Source organism: Vulpes lagopus, chromosome 2 (genome assembly GCF_018345385.1).
Source record: "Vulpes lagopus strain Blue_001 chromosome 2, ASM1834538v1, whole genome shotgun sequence".
Lineage (NCBI taxonomy): Eukaryota > Metazoa > Chordata > Mammalia > Carnivora > Canidae > Vulpes > Vulpes lagopus.
In genome coordinates this window covers 92,519,456-92,546,596 of record NC_054825.1, presented here as the reverse complement: position 1 = coordinate 92,546,596, position 27,141 = coordinate 92,519,456, and the positions used below count along the sequence as shown (strand labels likewise).

The following is a 27,141-nucleotide window of genomic DNA, read 5'->3' as shown; positions in this document are numbered from 1 at the left end:
AGCGGTTCTGAGAATCTTCTTCATCTTGTTGATGTTTCTGGATAGTTTTTTTGTTGATGTTAGAAACTTGCTACCAAAGTCCTTCAAAGAACTGATACTAAGAGAAGGACCCTCTCTAAGGGCTCCTAGAGACAAATAAGCAATGAAATTCCACCCACCCCGCTCCATGATTGTCTATTTCATATTTTGTGAGTGTAAGAAGAAAACAGAAACTTGATGCCCTTTTAAAACTGGTTTTGACACATTTATGTGAAAACAGTCCCAAGTTATGGGAATATGAAGCACAGGAGAAGGTTTGGAGCAGAACCTTCTTACCCGCAAGGAATGGTGATGAATGGAGTAAAAAAAAAAAAAAAAAGCTTAGAGTACCCATGCTGGAAGATTAAAAATGGAAATTCAGTTTCCTCTCAAAAATGGGCCTTGCATTGTGTCACTGGGCACAATGGAAATAGAAGCCAGAAGTCATAGTTTATTTTGAGAATGTTGTAGAACATTTGTCGTCCCCCATTAGATGATTGTGTTACGCAGCACTAGGGACATCCTAGAACTACACTTGTGCTCTGACCTCTACCATCATCTACCACCCGCTCTCAGGGAACACAGTCTTTCCTCGCTGTTGCCATATATATATGTTCTTATTCCAATCTGATCCTCCCTCATCCCCAAAATAATCAGCATGAACAGAATGAAGCAGATGGCACAAGCCTTCTTTGGCATACTGGCAGATCTGTATCACTCACTCAGTATTTTTAGAATCAAGGGGATTGAAAATTATGTCCTGAGATGTTTTGGGGGAAGACTTACTATCTCTCCAGGGTGACAGGTGTTGAAATATTGCCATATTTAAGACTCAAATGCAATCTATATGTCAAGTCACAGAATAGACGGATTATCATCAGGACCATCCCTTTGTCAGTTCTCTGTTAGGATTGTTGATGGTTTGCCAGATAATAGAAAGTTAATCACAAGTCTGTTTTAAGGATGTGGCCAGAAAGCGCATCAGGTTTCAACCAAAGATTGGAATCAGCGGCAACCAGCCAGTACTGGTCATGTACATGGTGATGGGGGACGTTGTATTATCCACACGGTTTATTTTTTTAAAAATAGCTGAGCTTTGATCCTCAGCCACAATGAATTTGTAGTCTGTTGAGAAAGACTATTTTTATAGGAGTTTGTGATAACATCATGAAAACAGTGTAAATATTTATATTTGAAGGTCCACATTAATGAAATACACAGTCATGTTGAATGAAATATTAAAACCATTTGTGAATTTGAATTCATCATTAAAAACTTTCTGAAGAAATTAAAGAATGTTCATTATCATATATTAATTCATTAATTCAGCTCAACATTTGAGGACCAACTTTGCACTTAGTGTTAGGCTAGGTGTATTTAACACATAGACCTAAAACATACAAAGTTTTGGGAAAAGACATTCATGAATGAACTATGGATACAAATGTTTAAGTGACATTTTTTCTTTAAAAGTTCCATAGGAACACAGAGAGGAAATAGGTGTCACGTTTAAATAAGATATGCCAAGTCTAAAAATCGCTGATTATATACCTACCATCTTTGAAGGGTCAAGGAAAATGCAGGTAATGATGTTCATGACTGTTGAACTTTGGTAGCTGGAAAGAGGATCTGGGAAAAATTTATTTAGTGCTTTTTTTTTTTTTTTTTTAAGTTTCAGTTGAATAGATCTTACTTTTTCCTTTGTAATCTTGGTGTGTTGGTAAGCTATCAGCCAAAGTTGATACCTGTTGAGAAACAAAGAATGCTAGTTTTTACTTGCAGTGTCATAGGTCTTTTCTGCATGTGTGAGCATATGTGTTTTCCAGACTACTATGAATTATTTCCACTGTGAAAAACGGATGGTGGGTTATGTAGAGGGAGGGAACATGTGTGTTGTTTGCCTCGTATCCATAGCTGAGTGGCTAGAACCCTATGCCAGTTGTGCAGCTGATGGCTTCTACTTTTAATCTCAGTGTTTCATAAACAACCTATATTTGTGTGGTGTGTTTTTAGATTACCCACGTATTTCAGATCTCTGCTGTTCCAGCTGGTTGCCCCCAACAGCCCATTATATGCATCAGGTGGTGTCACAAATGAGGAAACACACTCAAGATGTAGCTAACAAATGGGAAAACTAGAATTTGAACTGGGGCATCTTTCCACGGTATTCATAGAACAAGTGACCTGTTCTACGTAAACCCCTCCCACGCTTCAGGGAAACACCTGAGAGTGAATCAGCAGTGCAGTTGTGTCTGAAGGAAAGCAGAACCTTGCCCTCCTCTCTCTTGAGTGTGAAACTGAACTGTGCTACCTAGTATAGCAGCCACTAGCCACATGGGGCTATTTTAACAATAATTTCAGTTTCTCAGGGTCACACTTTGAGTGTTCAGTTGCCGTCATGTGTATGACATTTCCGTCATCACAGAAAGTTCTCTTGGACATACTGGTCATCTCTCCTAAAGCAAAAGTGGGGAGAATGAATTTAGTGAGCAGAGTTGAAAGAAGTGTATGCAGGGGGTTGGTGGAAGGGAAAGAAATCCCCACCCCCACCCCCCACCACACCAGTTCTCCTGAGGGCCTGGTGTTATTCTGAGTTCAGCTATAATGAGAACAAGGAAAAGATAAATTTCAGATTTCCTACTGTGTGTACATTTTCAGCTTTTTGGATAGACCTGGAAAGAACACAAATTTCAAGTGAATGCATTTAATGACAATGATAAATTGTGGGACTTTTATAGCTGGACCAGTATTACGGCCAGACTTAAGCTGGATGAGAAGTAGGACACATCATGAGACCTGGCAGCAGAAACTCGGCCACACAGAATAGCATTCCTGGAAGGAGTCATTTGGTCTATGGCCACAGTTGTTGGGGATGTCTCAGAGGAGGGCCTCGGGCATGAACTGCAGTACTAGGAGAGAACGAGGAGTTGGGGATGATCTCGGTTCAAGTCTCACTTGGTGACAGAGGAACAAGGGATGTGTGTGCTGCCATCAGAAGGAAAGTTTGGTGCCAAGAAGCTGGCTGAGAACACCCATGTCGCCAGCCTTGGATCAGAGCTGAAGCTGCAGGTCAGAGTGCACACATCGGCTCTGAGAGTTCCAGGCAGGTGGGGCAGGATGGTGAGGGCTGTCTGCCTGCTGCTGGCTCCTTAACTCTGACTGGACGCTAAACACATCTGAGCTAGTTGATGAGGAGGACAAGAAGTTTGCTGCAGTTTTTGCCCATTCCAAAAGGAATGTCTGTTTCCCCTGTACATGTGCTGTGAGGGGGTATGTTTAAAGATGCTTAAGCTATTGTGACAGTAAAATTTCACCTAGCGTAGACTCCAGCTTTCTGATCTGAAAGTAACCGTGAAAAGGTAAGTAAAAATGAACTTTTAACAATAAAGAGCACCTCTAAAGACTGGACAGTAAATGAATGTCTGCAGGAAACAAGCCCTTGAAGACCTGCTGTGATTGCTCCCTTTACCCGTGAGTGCTCTGCTTACTTGGCAAGGCTCAGAAAAGGCTGGCCTGCGTACAGAAGCTACTCTAGTGTGTTTAATGTAAATATATGGTACTCTTTTTTTTTTTTTTTTTTGAGTATTGGCACTTGAAAGGTTAGCATCCACTTGCCTGAGAATTACTCTCTCTAGAAAAGTCCAGGATTCTAGGGAGTCACAGGGTTTTCTGCATTGTTCAGGACTGCCAGAGACTCTTCAGCCTCTTTACACAATGGTTCACTGGTAGAAAAAGAAGAGCCTGGGTTTGGGTGACTTGCCTGGGTTGGAAGTGTGGTGGCAGTTCTGGTTTGAGACAGGTTGAAGCTGGAGGAAAAAGCAGGCCCACCTCCTCGAAGTGGCCCTCCAGGGTGGGGCTGCGGAATGAGGAAATGTCCCCATAAACAAAGGAGAAGAGATTAGGAGAACAATTCACTAGAGGATGCTATACCTACACCTCTGACCACAGCCCAGCCACCATTGTTTCCGTGGGAATATTTTGTCTCCCCTCCAAAGGCACCGCATCAGTGAACTAAACTGGCTTTATTCACATTTTGTTGATACCAGAGAGTTGAGACCTTCAGCATGGTAACCTTACAAACAAATTAACTTGGATGTATACAAATTATTTCATCTCATCCCGTGGAAGTTTAAACAGGTGTGATAACAACGTATGCTCTGCTAACAATGAGCAAAGAGGAATAACCCACAGTTTGAATAAGCAGAGATGACTTTTCTATAGCAGTAAACCACTAATGCATGAGGGAGATTTTTTTCTTCTTCTTTGAATTGGTTGAATGAACCTCACATTGACCTGAAGTCATGATCTGAAGTAGATAATGCTGTGTCTATGGAAATAGCTGTCTCTGTCAAAAGGAAAGCGTGCTTCATGTACCATCAAAACACTGTGCTGGCCTCCTCGCCACTTAGGACTCACATGCAGAAGGACCTCTGGAAGCACATGGGGAGGAGGGAGACTTGTGTCCTACACTGGAACCATTTAAAGAACCATGTTGATTCTGGGTAGTTGATGCTGAACTGGTAGGGGAGGAAGAGCATTGTTTCCAAGTGGCTAATCCAAGAAAACTGTTCCTTTTCTTTCCACAGATGGTCTGGTGATCCAGAACATGTGCCAGCTCTAGTGATGCAGATTACCTTTCTGCTCCTGGAACCTCATCTGTGCCTCCGACATTCTCCTCCCAGCCTGAGACTGCATATATAAATTGGGATGTGGGAAAGCAGGAAGCAAAGCTCATGGTAACTGAGAGGCCCATATCTGGGTAGAACCAGGCCCAGGACCACGACACTGCCTCTACCCTGGTCTGGAGTTCAGGCTGCCGTGGCTCCGCTGATGTGCTCAGCACCATCCTTCCATTTGTGCTTAAATGGCACAGCATTTGGTCAGCGCATCTGAAAAGGAAGGTGTGAGAAGTAAAGCCCATGGCCACCTATCCCTGCCAATTATGTGGCAAGACGTTCCTCACCCTGGAGAAGTTCACTATCCACAATTATTCCCACTCCAGGGAGCGACCTTACAAGTGCTTGCAGCCAGACTGTGGCAAAGCCTTCATTTCCAGATATAAATTAATGAGGTGAGAGGCTCTAGAAAAGGTATGCACTTTCACACATACCTTTAAATGGCTTAGCTAGCCCTCTGACCAGACACTGCAAGGGAAAGTGGATGCAGGATGCGGATGCACTTTAGCCCTTAACACTCCACTGCTTAATGTGGTTTTCTGGGAGAGTTTTTGCATGTAGCGTCAGTTCATTCTTTCAACAAGTATTTCCTGTGATCCTATGATATGCCAGGCATAAAAACAGAGAGATGAAAAGACCCATGCTAGAGAGTCAGGCAAACACAACTAAAATGCAATGTAAGTTCTTTGACAGAGCTCTGCAGGTGGAGGGAGCTGTTCTCCACAGCTTGATGAGAGCTGGCGAGGCTTCTCAGAAAGGTAGTCTAGGCTGTGACATAAAGAATGACCAGGAGGTGGACAGAGAGGAGGTTCTGGGGAAGCCTGAAACCTTGCCCTCAAAGCACACAAGTAGAGAGGGTAGCAGTGGAAGAGGAACGGGTGAGGCTCAAAATGGAGGCAAAAAAGGAAGCAACTCCTAACAGGCCTTATCTGCTGTGCCAGATGGTTTATTTATTCTACTGAGTCCAAGTAGTGAAAATGATTTTGACTGGGATATTGGGAAGATGGTTCATAGTAATTTGGAGGAGAGAAAGGTGGCAAGTTGATGGATATGAAGTATGATGTAACAGTCCAGATCCTGACAGTGAGGATGGAGAGGAGGCAGCGTCTCCCAAGTGTCAGCATTTGGAGCCTTTTCTTAGCGGCAGTTTACAAGTAGAATTCTGTTGGGTGTACAGGTGCTGAATATATGCATTTAATTGATTTTCAGAGGTGTCCACGATATGTAGATGGATAAAAACCATAGTTTTAGCACATCAGTCCTTTAAAAGAAAAAAGTACATTTAGTCTAAATTATTTCTTGAATGACTGTTAGTTGCTCACTTCCATGAGAGAAATGAATATATGAGCTGTAGCCTCTACCTCCAAAGGTTTTTATATCCTAGAAAAGACAAAGCATACATAGCACTGCTCAGTTGTGTGACAGCCTTGAGAACAGTGGTTGAATCTGAATGCTGTGTGCTGTGTGTGAGGTACACGTGCAGAATCCTCACGAGCGTGTACTGCTTTTGACACCTGATTAAGAGAAATGTGTCATTTGCCTTTAATCTTCATGGTGTGAATTTCAGAGCTTCAACTTTCAGACTACCACGGGTGAGAGTCAAAATCTGGCCAGAGAGCATTCCCCTCTGGTATTAACATGGACCACATTATTAAATCCTGGAGTGCCCTTGGAGGAAGGCACCTGAAAGTTTTAAAAACATATAAATTAGGCTCCTGGCCCTTTAGAATACCATTGTCCTGATGATGTGATACGATCTAGTTTTAAAAATAAGCCTATAAATGCATAGGTATTTTAAGATTCCAGTGGGTTCTGTACAGAGGCCAGTATGTAGTTGCCATAAATGTATAAGTATTGAGTGCCTACTGTGTGCACCAATTTTGTTGCAGAGCCTTCCTGTTTTGCAACGAGCCTCTTGTATGTACGTGGTAATTCTTCTTACCCGAGCACTGAAAGCAGCGTTTGCTGAAGTTCCCCCACAGTGAGGCTGTGATGACAGTGAATGCAAACCGAGACACATACAGCAGATGAGTATTTGAAGACAGTGGAGCTACCAGATGATTGAAATGACAGGAATTAGGTGGGATTACTGTGGTGGACCACACTGAAGATGTCTTAAGCAATTAATGTAGGAGCTGGTGGTTCTGAGCAAGGGAAACAACTTGCCCAGTGAACGGTGTGAAGTGAGGCCTAAACGGGAAACAGTGTGCTTTTGCAAGAACTGCCTGCCCCACCACGGCCGCCAGCTTGTGGCGCCTCTCTGGCCTGAAGCAGAGGTCTAAAACGGAATGGAAGGGTGGCTAGATGGTGGGGGATGCTTTCGGCTTTTTGTCTATAATTTTCACAACAGGCAGCATTCCCTTCCATGTCCCTCCATTGCAACACAAGCACCGTTTTATTGGCAGAGGTCGGAGAAAATAACTTGCTTAACTAGAAAAGAGAATGTGGGTCCCAGTACGGCAGGCGGGGGAAACAGGTGGAAACAGCAGAAGGCTAGAAAAGATGATTTGGCCAGGCTTGATGTGCGCAGTGACCCCTGAGGGATTCTGAGATCATGGCCATGACCCAGGTGCCACCCTTGGCGCTGCCTGAAGCACAGACTGAAAACCTGTGGTTTCGTGGCTTGTGAGGCAAGAGGAGAAGTTGAGGGGAGGAAACCAGTTGTTGAAGTAATTTCAGCTATAAGCTGATCATGTTCTAGATCAGGACTGTTGCATGAGTGAGGGATCGATTAAAAGGGGAAGAATTGGGTGCCAGACAAAGGAGAGTCAGAAAATTCAGAGGAACAGCAGCTGGTAAAATGTGAAAAGTGGTATTATTGCTCAAGAAGAGGTTGGTGCCTTTCTCTTGGGTAGTCAGGAGTAGGACCCTCCAGAGCTGTTAACTTGGCATTGATCTGCCCATGGGTGATAAATGGAATTGAATCAGATCACAATCTTTCACAAAGAAAAAGAGAGAGGCATGAATAGAAAATCCAGGGCACAACTCCAGGGGTGTATTCACTAGCACCGGACCGAATACAAAATAGCTTAAATGCCACGTCTATAAATCATTCCCCCTCACATTTATTCCTGATGATGTATCTGTGGATATCTGGTATTAGAATGGGGTGGTTTGCCCTCTAATGAGGCTTGGAAACCCCGTCTGCAATGTATTTCAGTACAGTGGAACCTGGGGCCACCGCATCCTCTCCCATCTCAGATGCCCACGTACTGGCTCCTGGCCCTCCACATTGTACCATTTTACATATCCCTGTGCATGTTAGCTCTCATGTCCTGGAGGGAAAGGGTGGAGCTTCCTTTTCTTTCTATCCCCTGCATGTAGTCAGCTAATTTATATATATATTTTTAAGGGAGCAAGCCAGGAGATACAAGGTTTTGCTTTATTTTTAAGAAAATGGCAGTTTGGCTCAAATCATCTTTGTATTTTTGAACTGGCTTCTAAAACAGCTGCTACTGTGTAGACCCCTTACCAATTCTAACTCTAGAAAGGGATCTGGAATGGACAATATAGGGTAGAAGTTTGGGTGAAAGGTATGATTAGTACACTTTTGACTTAAATCCTTTTCTTACAGAATGAGTTGTTAGAAATTCTTTTGTATCCAAAGCCACAAGTTCAATTGCATCTCAGAGGCGTGCAGCCCTGTCTCCAGTTCTTCATGATCCAGCCTACTTCCTGGAGGTCTCTGGTAATTTCATTGGCAATTCAAAAGGACTTTTTCTAGAAGGGCTAAGCTGCTTCAACAGTTGAGAGTTTTTCTTTGAGCTCCCGGGATAAGCCTTTGTTGTCTGTTGATTTGAAATTTCAAAATACCTGTTTTATATTTGTAAAGCACAAATCAGTTCTGGAAAACCATCAGAGTTCCATTTCTGTTTTAGTTCCACTGATTTCCTAAAATCTAAACTCTGTGGGTTTTTAAAGATGCAGTGATATGAGGAGATCCTAAGTTCATCATCCTTAAAACTTTAAAAAGGTTCATTTTAATAAGTAAGCGCATCATATACAATGCCAAGTCTTGCATGTTTCCTTCCAAAACAACATCCATAATTACAGCTTGTGGCTTGTAAGTACAACATAGTTTGCTTCATGTCCATTTTGACAGTTAACTCTTTTAGGTATTCTGTCTTCGGGGCCTCTGGAGCCAGGGGCTGCACACCTCTGAGATAACTGATAGAAAAGCACTAAATAGAACAATCAGGACTTCAGCATGAGGCTCAGACTTGGGGCACAGATGGTGGCTGACGTTCTGGGTCCAACTGAACACTCTCTGAGGTTAAGGATAGACTTCAGTGTTCTTTCTGTGGCCTAAACTTTTTGCCACAGTCAATAAAGACCAAGCAGGAATTGTACTTAGGAACAATAACCTAAAATCTGGAAAGGGGACACAAGCTGGGTAAGGGGTTGTGTTTAGAAGGTAAATTGGGTCACTTTTTGGGAAAGCCCTGAATTTTCAAGACTATAGAATACCCATTTTGACCCCTTCTTGAAAAATCACATTTTTTAAAATGTATTTGTTTAGAAATCTTCATGTAGATGAGGAAAATACATTTTTCAGGTATGAAAATTGTACTAGACCTTTAGTAGTGCCTATTTTTTTTAAATTATAAAGTTACATGTTTGTAGAATATAAATATGTAGAATATGGAAAATACAGAAAAGCTATTTTTAAATGAAAATCTTTTATGCCAGCATCTAGAGAAAACTTTTAACATTTTCCTATCATTCCTACACATTTGACTATTAAAACAAAATTGAGTCTATTATGAAATGTTTCCTTCTGCTCCTAGGCACATGGCTACCCATTCGCCCCAGAAATCTCACCAGTGTGCTCACTGTGAGAAGACATTCAACCGGAAAGACCACCTAAAAAACCACCTCCAAACTCATGACCCCAACAAAATGGCCTTTGGGTGTGAGGAGTGTGGGAAGAAGTACAACACCATGCTGGGCTACAAGAGGCACCTGGCCCTCCATGCGGCCAGCAGCGGCGACCTCACCTGTGGGGTCTGTGCCCTGGAGCTAGGGAGCACAGAGGTGCTGCTGGACCACCTCAAAGCCCATGCTGAAGAGAAGCCCCCCAGCGGAACCAAGGAAAAGAAGCACCAGTGCGACCACTGTGAGAGATGCTTCTACACCCGGAAAGACGTGCGGCGCCACCTGGTGGTCCACACAGGCTGCAAGGACTTCCTGTGCCAGTTCTGTGCCCAGCGATTTGGGCGCAAAGACCACCTCACACGACATACCAAGAAGACACACTCACAGGAGCTGATGAAAGAGAGTCTTCAGTCTGGAGACCTTCTGAGCACCTTCCACTCCATCTCTCCCCAATTTCAATTGAAGGCTGCCCCGTTGTCTCCTTACCCTTTAGGAGCTCCTGCACAGAACGGGCTTGCAAGTAGCTTGCCAGCTGAGGTACACAGCCACCCCCACAACCCCTCGGATCAAACCTCCCAGCCTGTACAACCGCTGCCAGAGCCCCTCGCCCCCCTCCACCCCGTAACATCTCCCAGCTCTCCTCCCCCGCCCCTCCAGAATCACAAGTACAACACCAGTTCTACCTCATACTCTCCACTTGCAAGCCTGCCCCTCAAAACAGATACTAAAGGATTTTGCAATATCAATTTGCTTGAGGACTTGCCTCTGCAAGAGCCTCAGTCACCTCACAAGCTCACCCCAGGTTTTGATCTGGCTAAGGGAAGTGCTGGTAAAGTAAACCTGCCCAAGGAGCTACCTGCGGATGCTGTGAACCTAACAATACCTGCCTCTTTGGACATTTCCCCCCTCTTGGGCTTCTGGCAGCTGCCCCCACCTGCTACCCAAAATGCTTTTGGGAATAGCACTCTCACCCTGGGGCCTGGGGAGTCTCTGCCCCACAGGTTAGGCTGTCTGGGGCAACAACAACAAGACCCCTCACTAGCCATGAGCACCATGAGCCTGGGCCAGCTCCCTCTTCCTCCCATCCCCCATGTTTTCCCAGCTGGCACTGGCTCTGCCATCCTGCCTCATTTCCATCATGCATTCAGATGACTGGTTTTTAAAGCGTACTTTTCTTATTCTGGAAGGTGTTTTAAGAAGCATTTTAAACATCAGTTATACTACAAGGAAAGCTACAGAAAGCAGGACTGGGAATATGGATTATTCAGTGATGATGACTGGCTTGAGACAAGAGAGTTCTCGAACTGCATGTATTGTGCCAATCTGTCCTGAGTGTTCATGCTTTGTACCAAATTTAATAAGCAAGTATTCTTTAATGGAACTGCAAATACCGTCATAACCGACATCCAAACGAGGGCTGCTATATATAGGTGTTTGTCAAATTGAATTTAATCGTAAGCCATGATCATAATAATGTTAACTAATTTTATGTGGCACTGCCTAGTAAGGGAACTATGGAAAGTTTGGATTTCTCCAAGATGGGAGAATTTTTAAAATAAGAAAATAACCTTTATATTGCATATTATAACTAGGCTGTGTATTTCTTTTCAGGGATTTTTCTACCTTCAGGGTTGGATGTAGTTTAGTTACTATTGCCATAGCCAACCTGTAGTTTTACAGAAACAATTTCTTGTGGAATAATAGACGTCTCCATTTTAAAAAAGCATTTTAAATGTAGTTTGAATATTTTCCACAAGATGCTACAATGTGAGTTATCACTTCATTTATCTTAAAGACTAAACTGGCTGTCAGTTACATCTGACAGAAAAAAAAAAATCACTGTGTAACCAGGTTAAGTGGTAAAATAATCCAGGCGTCAGTCAAAAAAAGCATTTTGCTGACTTTAATATTGATTATATTTTTTAACAGGAATTTAAGAAAATATTACTGGAATTTTAAAATATATATATATATTAAACAAGAATTTCTTTGCTCTGTCTGGCTTAAAATACTACTCTGCTTAAGTATTATTTTTAATCACCAATAAATGCATTTTAAATTCATCATTTAAGTCAAATATTAGTTTTATTCAAAAAGGTTAACATTTGCAATGTAACTATAATCTATGTCTTGAATTTGGTATCTAATGAGTTTTAAAAATATAAAACCTAACCTTTTTTTTTAAGCTCCTTTGTCTTTTGTGTTTAGAGGCTTTCTATATGAAGATATATCTTACATATAATAAACTCTACAAATCCTGCATACTTGACTTGACTGATTTTTGCATACAACTGCACCTGAGTGACCTTGCAGATAGAGATCTAAAACATTGCCTGCTCCCTCCCCAGCTCCCTCATGCCTCCTCCTGGTCATTACTTCCCCCACAGAAACTACTGTTCTGACTTCTATTCAGCCTCTATTAGGAACTACCTTTTTGAGTAAATTAAGATTTAAGGCGGAAGCTCATACACTTAAGTTCCTAGCACTATTTATTTCTAAAACTTACTGATACAACTCTTGGATCTTCCCATAATAGTATGTCATTTATTTCTGATGTATGTGTCAGACTACTGGCCACTGGCGTTTAGTCTACCCTGGACTATGATGTTCTAGTTTTACAGTGGTCCTTACCATTACTTTCTAGTGGAAATTAGAAATTTATCTATTCCTTATTGGGATTTCTTCAGGAAGTAGTATGAGCCCTTGAATCTGACCATCCTGTTTGTTTTACCTCTTATAAGGGTGGGGGTAGTTGGTGAGAAGGAAGCTTGGAGTACCTCTGCCCATCAAAGAAGCCTATTGGCCAGTGTGAGAAACCCTGACCCACAGCCCTTACCAATGAGCTCAGGACCATGAAGGGCAGCAGACAAGTGGCCCAGGGCTTGGCTGTAGTATATGAAACTGACCTGGGAGAGCCTTAAAGTACAATTTAACCTGGGAGCAGGAAATGAGACCAAGGAATAAAGTTTACCTCTTCAGTATCAATCCACTGGGATGCTGACCTCCATTCCTATATCTGCTGTCACCCCTCAGAGAAGGCCATCTGCCAGAGCCTGGAGAGAGAGAGTACTGGCTCACCTTAGCAGATCTCCCAAGATCCATTTATAGAAGTTCCCACAAATACTTTTATATGGCTTAGTAGTCTTCAGTCCGTTGCAGGACACATAACCTGATTTCCCTGAGCATAAAACAGCTTTAGGTCCCAAAAATGTTGATCATGTGGGTTTCAGGTGCTGTGTTTGCTGCACTACAAGTGGGAGTAGGTTGGGATTCTCCTACTTGAATTTAGACAGGAAAAATAGCTTAACTCATGAAATTCCTTGAGGTCAAGAAAAAACTAGAAGTTCATACATGAAAAAGCATGAATTAAGTATAAAGAACTCTACAAAAAGAGTTTATTCACCCTGAGGAAGGCAACCAGAAAGAAGGAACACCTCCCAACAGAGCCATATAAACCAATGGTGGGATGAGCAGCTGACTTCTGATTTGGCCGTGATAAATAAATAGCCTGAGTCCTCTTAAGAGTATCCTTCCCACAGGGTAGAAAGGTTTTTGGAACTTGTCCCTCCATGGCAGTGTTTCCCCCAAAACTGTGTGCACTGGTGTGAGACCATTCTTCATAGTATACAGATGGACACTTAACCTAGGAGTACTTACTGATTAATTAGAAGCAAATAGCAAAACAAAGATTTCAGCTTATGCAGACCGAAGCTAGGTAAAACATGATTTTCCTAGTAAGCAAATAATGCTACTAAATAAAACGTTTCCAAAGACTGTTTTACTAAAAGGTTCTAACATCAAAGTGACATTTCTTTAAAAACCTATTAAATGTAATTAAAAATTTAAAAAAAGTCAACCACTGTCATACAGGTTGATGTGTTGTTTAATATCGTTTTGCAAATTTTAAAAGGAGTATTGAAGAAGAAAAGGTGAATCTCATTTTTACTTGTTCTCCATGATGTCTCAAGAATAATCATGGGCTTATTCCACCTTCCTCTCCCCTTAGGTGATGTTCCTGGGTGCACAGCTGTCCAGGTTGATGAGTTAAAGGGAGACAGTCTGAAAACAAACAAAAGGGCATTTACTTTAGAACTTCACTGTTTCCACACTGAGAATGTTAAATAATATAGGCATCTTTACATTTTTAATTGTTCTAACAAACAATTCACAGTATCAAAAAAAAAGTAGCAGCCCTATTCATTATCAATCTCTGGAAACTGTCGCTTTTGGGGGAAATGTGTTTGGGAAAAGGGACTTGGTGGTAGCCTTCCAGGGGAAAATGAGGACTTATTCCCCTTTCCTGTTACGTCGAGTCAGAAGCTGAATATCATTTTCAGACTATATGTTTAACAAAAGAGTATGTTTCAAGAGCACACATTCTATTAAACCAACTGAAGGATCACCCAAATTTCTCTTTGGTTTGCCTACTATGGATTTGTTCTCTTAAAGGCTTACTAACTGTATCTTGCACATTCAATGGTCAGGAACACCTGGATTTGAAGTTAATTTTTGTTTTTTTCTTACCTGGACTCTAGGAGTTAATCTTTTTTAGAAGATTTAGTAAATCCTTGTCTGAGTTTTGCTCCAGAAGCAGGGTCCACTGCTAATCCTTTGCAGACATAAACAGATTTGTTATTATGTGAAAGCAAACATTAGCAAGAAAAAAAAAAAAAAAGGAATGATTATGAAATCCTCACACTGGATTCAAAAGTCTCTCTTCCTTTTTGTTTTGTTCTGTTTTGTTTTGTAGCTATAGACAAGTACTCAGTCTCCTATCCTGGGCCAAAAAATAAGGAAAATAGTGACCATCTCAGGCATCTTCTCTCCTCTGCCCCTAGCCCTTCGTGTACTCAAGGATGAGCCCTTTGGACCAGCACCTCGAGTGGCCCACCATTTAAACAATTTGACTCTCACCACCTCTCCCCACTGTCGTCCTGGCTTTTGAAATGTTCCTTAAGTATATCATGTCTTTACAGTTCTTTGCCTGCTCTCATTCCAGAAAGGGTTTGATAAGCCTTATAGAAGCATGAGATGCCTTTCCTCCCTCCTCCCAGGAGTTATTTACATAGCGATGGACTCATTCCACAAACAGGATTCTTTTCCTTTGTGCCCAGCAGCAGTATTAGATATGAGGATGAAGGAGTTTATAGATATAAGCATGCCGTGCCACAATCTGTTTTGTACCACGTGGTATGGGACAGGAGTCTCAGAGAAATCTTTTTTTTTTTTTAAATGAAACAATTGCCCTCTGTTCTAGAGCTCTCCATTCTATTTAGTGTTTTATGAAGGGGGGAGTCACCAAACATCCCAAGGAAATTGTCAATCAAACTATCAAAAGACACAGGAATAGAATTTTCAGTGTTCATTTTACCAAAAGATCTATAAGTTTTATGTCTTCCAAAGAATCAACAACTGACCCTTTGATAGCCTTTACATTTGTTACATAATTAAACTAACCAAGAAGGCGATGCTAGTATGGGCAAGATGCTTAGCCTCATCAGATCTACTGGCTCCAGAAATAAAAGCAGAGCCCACCTCAATAAAGTTGTACAATGCACTTCACTAAACACATAATTCAACATAGCTCTAGAACCCAGAACTAGATTTTTGTAGGGCTCTTGGTCTTCCTGCATAAAAGTACTGCAGGAGCTGCTGCTCGGCAGGGCCTTCTCGGGAGATCAGTCGCTTTGCTATCCAAACCCTGGAGAACATAGCCACTAGTTAGACCTACTGACTAGGTTATAAACTCACTTTCCAACTGAACATTAGAATCTTTGTGAGAATGAAGGAAGATCTAACCTTACTCCAAGACAACTTCCACACATAAATATATATAAAAATTACATATTACATATTAAATGTATTTATAGGTCATGGATATTATAATTATTACATTATAAATGCATATCTCCTTAATGTTTACATTTCTGATCCAGTTTTTCCAAAGCAGAAAAGGATCTGGTCGGTTCCACCCCTTTCTATGGCGCTACTTGAGCAAATTGCTTAGACTCTCCGAGCTTCCCTTGCCTGTAAACCAGGAATCTGAACAGCACATTTACCCCCGTGCTATTGTGAGGATTAAATGAGTTAATATACATAGTGCTTAGAAGAGTGTCTGATGTAAGTTTCTGCTATTATTCATGAAGAAGGGAGTTATTTGGCATAGCAAAAAAGTAGAAGCAATCTACCTTCCCGACACAAGGAAATGAGCTAAATAAGTAATCTTGTGATACTATGTTTTAACAAAAACAACACCTCTTGTGCCACAGGGAAATCTTCAGAGAGTACAAATAGAAAAAATGGGGAAAAATATTGATGTTAACAGTGATCATGTCAGGATGTAGAATTGTGACTTTTATCTTCTTCACACTTTTTCTCCATTTTCCAATTATTTTCTACACTGAGCATTAATTTCCTACATGATACTTTTTAGAAATGTTCTTTCTCTAAAGCATTTTTTTGCAGACAAACAACATAGCTAGAAACGAGAAGTTCCCAGGTCATCATGATTGCCTAACTTACACAGGCACGAGTGCCGGAGGATACATCACCAGCGTCTGCTTTTATCACAGTCTGGGCGCCTCACTAAGCGTTTATGGCCCTTGTTGCTGTAGGGCTAGCCTTCCAGGGTCCTAGGATTGAGTCTCGCATCAGTTCCCTGCTCAGCAGGGAGTCTGCTTCTCCCTCTCCCTCTGTTCCTCCTCCCTGCTCATTCTCTCTCTCTTAGATAGATAGATTCATAGATAGATAGAGCATGCATAATGATTATGTGATGAATGAATGAATCCTCTGAACATCCATGGTAGCTGTGAATCAACTTCATAAAACATCACATGCTTTCTTATATTAGAGATCTTCCTGCACATGCTTATCTTCTCATTAGATTCTAGAATGGATAAGAATTGCGATTTACACACGTGTCTCCCCTGACTGTGAATTTAGAACAAAATGCTGTACATGGAAGGTACTACATGTTTCTTTTACTCAAGAGAGTTTAAGAATGAAAGCCAGAGTTTTAGGGAGTTAACTACCAGCTAGATGAAAGACAATAATAGGATTTACGTGGAAGGCGAGTGACACCAAGTGGCCTAACCTATTGATTATCAATCTAGAAATAGCAAAGCCCAGCAACTACAATTTTTAAAAGACTCTCATATTACAAATAGATTAAGACTGAGCAGAAGAGAAACAATGGAGAGTAAGATGCAAATCTGGTTCACACATGAGACTGTTCATATTAGTGAAAGGAAGTGCTTTTCTCCAAGCCTTAAATATTTTTGAGAATTCACCTCTCCTCGATTTTCTTCTTATATGTTCAATATACTTTCTCCTCAGAATGATTCCAAATGAAATATGACTAATTTAAAGACACATCAACACTGGAGACTATTTAAATGTAAGAAGGTGAGGGGCACCTGTGTCTGACTCTTGACTTTGGATTGTGATATCAAGCGCTGAATCGGGCTCCACACTGAGCAGGGAGCCTGCTTAGGATTCTCTCTCTCTCTCCCTCCGTTTCTGCCTTTCCCCACCTGCTCTTACACATGCTCTCTCTCTCTAAAATAAATAATCTCTAGAAAAATATAAACGTAAGCAGGTAAGGCTACAGGAAAACACAAAAAATTAAATTTTCAAAGCATCTTAAACCTGAAATAAAACAAAATGATTTCTTAAAGCTAATTAATATGAAAATTCTAATTCACATAACCAATAATTCAGTGGGAAACTATAGAATCAAGATACCTACTTTCTTGCATATATTTCAAGTATCCACTGAACATCTCACATGTGCCACGAACAATTCTAGCCAGTACAATTAAAAATAGGCAAAGTAGACGGATCTCAAACTTTTTGAAACTTACATTCTTTTTCGGTGGTGGGAGACAAATATGCATTGGATATTAGATGGTGATAAATGCTATTAAATGAAGCTACAAAGGGAATTATGGAGTGTTTGATTCAGTTTAAATGGAGAGATTGGGGGGCCTCAAACTCTGAGGATGCCACTCAGCAAAGAACTGAAGGGAGCAAGTAGAGAAGATTAGTGGGGACTGGTTTGGTTTCTCACTGAAGGAGCAATCAGTGAGTATGGGCCCTAAGCCCACAAGGGGCAGGCCTGTTATGGTCAAGGAACAACACTGAGGCAGTGGTGGTATAGAATGTGCATTTTACTTAGCAACATCCCAGTGATCCTACACCACCATTCATAGTCAAGAGCACACATAATACTATTTTACTTAGACCCACTAGCTACTAATCTATTTTCTAACGTATCAAAATGATGTCTTTACAACGGTCTGCCTAATGTCACATACCAGGACATGTCAGAGGATGTGTCACATATACAGGGATACATCACATACTAGAACATAAGACTTCTGAATTCTTGTTCTTTTTTTTTTTTTTTAATTTATGATAGTCACAGAGAGAGAGAGAGAGAGAGGCAGAGACACAGGCAGAGGGAGAAGCAGGCTCCATGCACCGGGAGCCCGATGTGGGATTCGATCCCGGGTCTCCAGGATCACGCCCTGGGCCAAAGGCAGGCGCCGAACCGCTGCGCCACCCAGGGATCCCCTGAATTCTTGTTCTTATGCTTTGCTGCTACTTTAAAGAAATTACTTAGTCCAAGGAAGAAACCTTCCTTTATTTTCAACACTATACCTGACACACTGTCTCCTTCCATTTCTAATCTTTTTGTGAGTTTACTAGGCCAGGGTATGAAGGTCCTAGATTCCACTGCTGTTCTCTGATAGAACTTTGCACATTGTCAGAGTTCTCTAATCACAATTAATGAAGAAATCTTCCCTCCAGGGGCACCTAGGTGGCACAGTTGGTTAAGCATCCTACTCTTGATTTTGGTTTAGGTCATGATCTCAGGGTCATGGGATGGAGCCCCACATTAGTCTCCGTCCTCAGCATGGTGCCTACTTGAGATTCTCTCTCTCCCTCTGTCCATCCACCCCCTGCTCGCTCTCTGTCTCTCTCTCTCTTTCTCAATCTCTCAGATATATAAATAAATCTTAAACAAAAAAAAGGAAAGAAATATTCCCTCCTGTCAAGTAAGCTTTAACTTCAAGCTTAAAGGAGGGCTTTTCACTGGAAGCATTATAATACAAGCTTTGGAAAAATAAGAAAAGAAACCATAATATAATTTGTCTCTTCCGAAGGACACTACTCTTTATATGTTAGAAAAATAGCTTAGTGAAAGTTTTACCAAATAAACTCATATATGATTTGAATTTATTTTTTTCAAAGTGAAAACTAAAACTCCATTTTTAAGTTTTCACAGATCAGGGAAAAACTAATGACGGGTTTACAGGGCTATAGGGAATCTTTTTAAATGCCCCATTCCACTTTTAACCCATGATAAACAACTCATGAGGAATTTAAAAACTAATCATAAAGCCTTCTGGTGACTTTATAGACTACTCTGTTCCTACTCTGGTTCTGATAACACTTTCAAAATAAGACTCCTGATCAGAGGCGCCAATATGGTCATGAGTTAATTTATGTTGCCTTCATGACAGAATATTGATCGTAAAGAAGAATGCTTATTGATTAAAGCAGCTCAGTGAGGACAGATAGCGCAATAGAGATCTCATTCAGCTCTGCTGTTTACCAGTTGCGTGCCTTGAACAAATAACTTATCCTCTCTGAGTCTGTTTGCCTTCCCACAGATTAAAACATCTGAAGCTTGGGCAGCCCAGTGGCTCAGTGGTTTAGCGCCGCCTTCAGCCCAGGGCCTGATCCTGGAGACCCGGGGTTGAGTCCTGCGTCCAGCTCCCTGTGTGGAGCCTGCTTCTCCCACTGCCTGTGTCTCTGCCTCTCTCTCTGTATGTCTCTCATTAATAAATAAATAAAATCCTAAAAACAAAACAAAACATCTGAAGCTTACCAGGAGGATAAAATGAAATGGGTCTAGCACATGGTTAAGTACTGTAATGGTGTTTAGGTATTTCTGCTACTTGGAAGAAATTACTTAGTTCAGCAAGGAAACCTTTTCTTTTCTTTTTCTTCCCCAGCTTTACTGAGATATAATGATTAGAACATTGTGTAAGTTTAAGGTGTACAATATGATGATTTGATTCACACATATATTATTGCAAAATGACTTACCACCACAAAAATGTTAAGAAATACATTACCTCACATGGTTACCTCTGGTGTGTGTTTATGTGTGTTTGTGTGTATAGTGAGAACATTTAAGATCTACTTTCTTAGCAACTTTCAAATATATAACACAATATTGCTAACTATTGTCACCATGTGTACAGATATCCAGCACTTCTACTTGGGAGTCTATACTTAGACCATCATTCCCCCCTCCCCACCCTCATCTCTGGCAACCACCATTGCACTTCCTGTTTTTATGAGTTCAACTTTTTAAAGATTCTATATGTAAGTGTGATCACACAGTATTTATCTTTCACTGAATACCTCACTCAGCAATATGACCTCAACGTCCATCCATGTTGTCACAGAAGGCAGAATTTCCTTCTTTTTTTATGGCTGAGTAATATTCAATTGTGTATACAGGCAATATCTTTAACCTTTCACCCATCAGCAGACACTCAGATTGATTACATATCTTGGCTGTTTGTTTTCTTCTCTTATTTTCCACACAATATCTGACACACTGTTATCTCCCATTCTTAATCTTGTTTCAATTTCACTAGACTAGAGAATGATGGTTTAGACCATGCTGCTGTAATAGTATCTGACTCTCTATACTGACAGAGTTATCGAATCTTGATAAATTAGGAAACACTCCTTGGCAAATAAGCTTTAACCTTGAACAAACTCATATATCTTTATATCCAAAAGCAACATTTGAAAACAAAAACAAAAACAAAAACAAAAGCAACATTTGACGTCAACCTTCGCTGGCTGCCAACAAATCCCAAAGCTGACATGTGATAGCTGACATGCTGCTCACTCCAACTCACCTGGCCTAGCTGGGGCCATATTTGGGGTCTCCAGAGCCCTGTTTTGCAGCAGGGCTCCCACGGCACTGGTTACAGTTGGCTCTTTTTTTGCCCTTGCCTACAGAAAGAGAAAGAGAGACAGGGAACAATTCTGTGACCTCAGGTAGCACACAGGAGGTAAATCTGTTTCCACTTGACCAGCAGCAGACTGGAGTCATCTCTGGGACCTGCTGCCCCCACGGGAAGGGGGCATGCACAACCTGTACCCTAGTTCGTCCTTCTGCTTTTCTCAGAGCCATGTCTGGGTTTTGGCACTTTCATTCCATAATCAGCCCCTCAGGGGAGTGGTGATATGTTAATCCTGTAAAATTAGTTGTATGGAGACATAAGAAATCACTTAATGTCAATAAGGATAGTTATGGAACATTTTAGTTTTTCATTTTACTTAAAGATGATTTTGTTTTTAAATACATGAACAGAGAAGAAAAACAGACATTGGCAGGCAGCAAATGTTTTAAACATGGAATTCCATCATCCCCATACCACACCCCAGCCTGCCGAGTAGCAGTAGCAGCAGAACAGTTACATTAATACAGAATAAGGATCAAAAGGTCCTTTGGGAGCTTCTTACCTGGCTACTGGTCCCCACATTTCCATGGCAACTACTGTATAAAGATAACCTGTTACTCCATGGGAGAATTCTCACTTGAGCAAGGACAGCTATTAGATTACAGCAGGTAGCTCATCCCCATCCAAAGACAGCTATTTTCGGAGGCCCATATTGGTCTCTTGGTTAAGGGTATACACATTTTTAAAGTTGATTATGTTTAACATAGAGACACATTTCAGCTGTGCTATTAACAGCCCTTTGGAAGTAAAACAACCTCTCCCTTTTTGTTCCACTCTGAATAAGTCTCAGTATTAGCCAGAGCCTGAGTGGTGAAGCTGGTGAAGCTGGCATAAGAGAAACAAGTACTGCTGTTCAGATACAGGCTACAGTGAATTTCCTCAGAAAGCAACTAATTTTTCTTCTGTGTTCCCCATCACCACTTAGTTCTGGAAAACAAGGAGAGGAACAGGGCCAAGTCACTGGTTACACTCAGGATGGCCAGCTGGCCTTCGTCAGGAATAATAAGCACTTCCGTTTGCTGCTTCCCTGGGCTCCCTTTGGCTACACTAATGTTGACTTACTTTGTGGACTCATTAGAATCATTTGAAGAAATGTAATGTATCCTTTACTGCTTTAAAAGGTATAGGTAGAGGTTTATTTAGAAAACTTCCAAAATTCGGTTGAATTCAAGCCCAAAGCAATCATATACACCACAAATTATGGTGCCTATCCTACCAAGAAGAAAGGACCATCATCTCCATCACATCCCACAGACACTCCATGTTTTAGCCCCACATGGTGAGCTCCTCAGGCCACAACTGGACATTTTGTGTATAATGTCCTCCCCAATTCCCACTCTAGGCCGGTGAACCTATCTGATACTCAAGGGGGAAATGCTGCTCCTCTGTGAAGCCTTCAAAGGCTCACAATGGCCTCTTCTTCCATAGTGCTCTGTACATGTCAACTACACAGCTTCCCACTGCCCCATTTCCAAGTCTTTCTCTTTTGCTGAGTTACAAATGCTGATCAATCAGCACCCATCATGTCTGGGACAGAGCAGCAGTTACCGAATGTATGTGAAGATAGAACTTAGAGTCCACAGTTCATGGGATATGCTACTGTTGGAGAGGCTCCCACCCCTATTACATACTGGATTTCATGGAAATCTTTCTAAATATGTTTCATACCCTCAAGTATTCAGACAAAGTTAATCTTTCCTTGGTGACTGAGCCATGTTTTGAAACTAACAGCTTTGGCAGTATACTGTAAGTTATATCCCTGGGACCTCTGATGTTTATGAACTGTTTGCTGGACTCCAGTTCTATTTTCATAAATCTACTGTCTTCCTGGTCAGGTTGTCATTTTACTTATCTGTACCTATTTATAACAGTTGCTTCCACTCATTTACTTTAACTTGCTGACTCTGTGGGTTTAAATAAAAGGCTACAGACCCCTCTTCTATTATAGAGCAAAACCCACGACCTATAGAACAGTCTTCCTTGTGATACCTTCCCCAGTCAGGCAGCTTCACTTCAAGTTTGCAATGCTTTTCTGGATGGTTAAGGCTGATAACTACCATTGTATAAGACAGAGTTTTACCACAATACCATAGAAACACTACTTACATATTCAAGGCTTCATCCTAAGAACCTTCAAACACTATAGAAATATCTTTTCTATAACACCCAAAGGTGCTGTTAGCTATAAAGCATCCTCAAAAGAAGTCAACTTTCATGAAGGCGAGTGACAATGCTTATCTATCTTGATCTTTACATTTCTTGGGATGCAGAACTTAGTTTCCTTAGAAAATTCTACCTGCTTGCCCCGAGCACACGAAGGCACAGAGCCAACACTTGGGGAGAGATACTTACCTGCACTCTGGATGCCAATTTGGCTGCTGTTTGGGCTGGATCAAAGACTCGGCGAGAAGACTGATCCTTGCAGAAGTTAATATGTCGGTTGGCTGCAGTTTCATTAAACCTCCTCATGCAATATGGGCATTGAATATAATCTAAATGCAAAGATAACAACAGGAGGCAATGCACATTTCAAAAAAAACCTCTGGAATGAACTATTTCATTTTATATGAAATAAATGGTATATGAACTCTGCTCCAACATAAAAGAACAAAGTCCCAGGCTCTGGTTTGAGAAAGCTTATGCCAGAGGGGAAGGTATGCAAAGGCTCAAAGAAAGGACATAGCACGGGGGACATTTTTCTGTCTGTACACTTATTTCAATTAAGAGTATACCCTTAAAATGTTTACTTGATATATTTTTTAGAAAATAGATTCATTATACTTAGGAAACTTCCCAATTAAATGATACAGTGACTTCTTATGTAAAAAAGGAGTCCTAGAACTAAAGAATGTTAATATTGATGATACTGAGGGACCCAGAAGACTTAGAGGCCCAGACTGTGGTACCAAGTAGGACAGGTCACACAGAAGTTGCGAAGCTACTCTCCTTCCCTGTGGAGGGAGAAAGATGTTGCAAATTTATGAGTCTGGGGGATGGGATTTGAAGCCAGTGTCACTGGCAGAAAAACACACTGCTTCTGCAGGGGTTGATTCTTTTCACTGAACTCCTAAGTAAGGAGGCAAATAATAAATTCAGGGAGGAGGTGAAGTAAAAGGGAAAAGGTGATTAAACAGGTTCAGCTTCCAGGGTTAGAACCTCCCAAGCAGCTCTGTGGGTACTAGACGACCAGTGCTTCTGTGGAATACCCACTGGTCTCTGTTTGGTTCTCAAATTTGCAATTGCTATACAGTGAGAGAAATAGGAAATACGAAAGATCCACCGTCATTTTAGAATGAAGAGATGCTCACAGCAAAGCCAGTTTGGAGCCTACCCCTGTAAAGTAAGCAGGAGTGTGAGATGTATTTTCATTTTGTTTTGTCTTAGGTACCTTTAAGGGATGACAAAGTGGATATAAGCAACATAAGAGAGTAACATTTCCTCCCTGCAGGAAAGATCTGAGACAGCACCATCCTCAGACTCTATATGGAAGTTTAGGTTAGTGTAGGGTCAAAATTCCTACATGTGTGGATGAATATTTGAAGCAGTGATGTCTTCAAGGTTAAGAGTTTTTTGAAGGTATCTTTTTAAACAATTTGAGTTTTCTGTTTGAACAAATCATTTCCTAAAATGAATATTCATAGAATTAACAATTAGAATATGTAAGAAATTGGAATATAGTAAAAAATGAGCACTTAGCCTAATCTTTTATTTCACATTCTGGAAGGCAGTACTTAATCTATATATTAAGAATATATATATAGAATTAATCTTAATTCTATTAAGATTGAACACCTATTACATACAGGAACTGGTTTATACTTGGGGGTACAAGGTCTCTGCAATCAAAGACTAAGCGTTCTAATACAGAAACAAAGTTTTTCCATGGTGATAAATTCCTTGAACAAAAATAAAATAGGACAGCATTGGGAAATGATGAAGGCCCTATAGCCTGCCTGACTGGTTTTGAGCCTGAGCTCTTCACTTGCTGTATGTATGAACTTCAGCAAGTTACTTAATCACCCTAAGCTTCAATTTCCCCAGTCCCTACATATCACCTATTTCACCAGGCTGCTGTGAAAGTTAACTTAGATAATCCACACTAGGGTTCAGTATAGTAGGTGGGTAGAACATCCTATTACTCTGAGGAAATAGACCCAGAAAGATTGTGTTTCCAACTACCAAACAGGAATGAAACTGCTTATAAAAGTAAAATTGAAAGTGCCATTATTGTGCAGAACTCATTTACAATAATGTAGAAAACAATCTACAGCTCCGCTCTTGGTTTGGTGGTTTCTTCAGTTCTACCAGCTGAGAGTCAAGGCTCATATCAGAAATGCTGCTACCCTTAAACACACTCAGGGTTAATGTGCAAAGACAATGATTATAGCAGTGACTGCATGGCTTCCTCACTCCACCTGTTCGTTCATTGATTCATTGCCACCCTTCTGGGTGTTTGGCCACTATGGAGACAACAAAGCTGAACTGTATTTCCCTGCCAACAGAAATCTCAGAGACAACTAGAAGGCTAGGCGAAGAAGCAAATTACTACTCATGGTATAAGCTTTAAAAGGAGAAAGCACTAGGTCCTCCAGGAGCCCAGAAGAGGGACATGAAGCCCAGACTTAAAGGGGCAGAGGAAACTTCAAAAAAAATTTTTTTTGCAATGATAATCTGAACACAGCATAACTGAGTTGTATGTTCTACCCTCATCTCAATCTGAGTCACCTCTTCCCCTATCAATAATGGTGTCATAAACATCACTATGTGCTATTTATTTCAATACACAATGATTCTGACTACAAATGGATTCTTACGACGACAGTGGGGAAGGTGGCCAGACCTCAAAAACATTAAACTAGAAACACAAGGATCATTTTAAACACAAGCATTTTGTCAAGTACCCATGTCTATGTAGCCTGTGAAATGGGGACCAAATGTCCCAGGCCTCACTGAGAATCTCAATTACAAATATTCTATATTGTTCTTATAAAGTGTCCCAACATCCTAGAAAGTTGAATGATTGGCGTACTTACTTAAGTCAGTAAGAATTAGAGTAAATAAATGCATGTCACAAAAACTGAGTCATGAAGTAAGGAACCATGCTGAGAAAAAAAGGAAACGACCTGCAAACTCATGCATAATAGGCCACAGTATATATCACCCCAGTTATGTCTGTATAAATTTTCTAGTATTTAAGCCTGAGAATATATGGAGTAATATAAAATCCCCACACAATCTAACTAATGGAGCAGTAATGAAAATATGCTATTTTAGATAATCGTTTTGTTTGATGCATAAGATTATAATAAGGGCACAGGGAAGAATTTAATTATAAAGCTATATTTTAATATAAGAATGTAAGGGCAAAAAAAATTGTACACTTGATGAAGTCTTACAGAGGGAATTATTTATTTTAAGGAAACAATAATCCCCACATTTTAAATCCAATGTGGAAATTAGAGAAATCCACACATCAGGACAGCTGACATAGTTTCATTTGTTTGACTCAAGAACTATAAAGTAGATATCAACTCTGTAGCTTCTGCTATTAAAAGGAAGTATGGCTCATAAAAGATTTTTTTGTTGTATAAGGTTTATTGCCAAAGTTTTATTAAAATCACAGCCATAGATCTTTCTACTTTTATATTATTTTAAGCTACTTTTTCATTAGCACCCAGCAAAAGTGAAGCAATTATTAACATTATTTTCTGGCACACTAGAACGCCCACAACAGTTGTGGCCAGGCCTCTCAGCCAGCTGCGCTGGGAGCTAATCCCACCTACTAGCACACCCACAGCAGCTGCAGCCAGGCCTCTCAGCCAGCTATGCCAAGGGCCAGCCCCACCCACCAGTGCACTCACAGCAATTATGGCCCAGTCACAACAAGAAAGCACAAGCAGCCCACATAGAACACACTCCTGGAGCTCCTGGTTCTGGTGACCAGGGTGGGATTGCAATACTCGGTACCACAGGATATGTTCTACATAAGGCCACTACCTTCAAGATCAGGAAATATAACTGACCTACCAAGTACATAGAAACAAACAGAGAGTAATAAAAAAAGAGAGAAATATGTTCCCAGCCAAAGAATGAAAGAAAACCTAAACAAACAACAAAAAAAACCAGCTAAATAAAATGGAGATAAGCAATCTACCTGATAAAGGGTTTAAAGCAATGGTAATAAAGGTGCTCACTGGACTTGAGAGAAGAATGAATCAAGTCAATGATAACCTCAACAAAGACAGAAAATATAAGAACTAATCAGAGCTGAAGAATACAATAACAATGGAAAATGCACTAGGGAATCAACATAGATTAGAGGATGCAGAAGAATGGATCAGCGATCTGCAAGACAGGGTAGTAGAAATCCAAATTGAATAGCAACAATAAAAAATAACTTTTAACAATGAGGATAGGTTAAGATACCTCTGGGGACAACGTCAAGCATATTAACATTTGTATCATAGGGGTCCCAGAATGAGGAGAGCAGGAGAAAAAGGCAGAAAATTTATTTGAAA

At 40.9% G+C, this 27,141-nt stretch overlaps 2 protein-coding genes across 18 annotated transcripts in view; one reads left to right on the top strand and one right to left on the bottom strand.

Moving 5' to 3' along the window:
- Positions 1-11,796, top strand: part of PLAGL1 (PLAG1 like zinc finger 1) — a 109,662-nt gene extending 97,866 nt beyond the window's left edge. For 13 of the 17 annotated variants that reach the window (XM_041743844.1, XM_041743838.1, XM_041743842.1 and 10 more), the window contains 2 exons: positions 4,605-5,089; positions 9,482-11,796. In XM_041743844.1, the coding sequence (XP_041599778.1) occupies positions 4,938-5,089; positions 9,482-10,721 (1,392 nt within the window). In that variant the 5' untranslated portion in view covers positions 4,605-4,937 and the 3' untranslated portion in view covers positions 10,722-11,796. Of the gene's footprint in view, positions 1-4,604; positions 5,090-6,583; positions 6,775-8,268; positions 8,383-9,481 lie in introns of those variants that run through there. The other 4 variants (XM_041743847.1, XM_041743846.1, XM_041743848.1 and 1 more) reach the window with 4 other exon arrangements.
- Positions 11,797-13,525: 1,729 nt separating this feature from the next.
- The window catches only part of ZC2HC1B (zinc finger C2HC-type containing 1B), a 32,706-nt gene continuing 19,090 nt past the window's right edge, over positions 13,526-27,141 (bottom strand). The window contains exons 5-8 of the mRNA XM_041732332.1: positions 22,976-23,115; positions 20,516-20,612; positions 14,094-14,178; positions 13,526-13,628 (exon numbers count right to left, since the gene is read on the bottom strand). Coding sequence (XP_041588266.1) covers positions 14,108-14,178; positions 20,516-20,612; positions 22,976-23,115 — 308 coding nt within the window. The 3' untranslated portion in view covers positions 13,526-13,628; positions 14,094-14,107. The remainder of the gene's footprint in view (positions 13,629-14,093; positions 14,179-20,515; positions 20,613-22,975; positions 23,116-27,141) is intronic.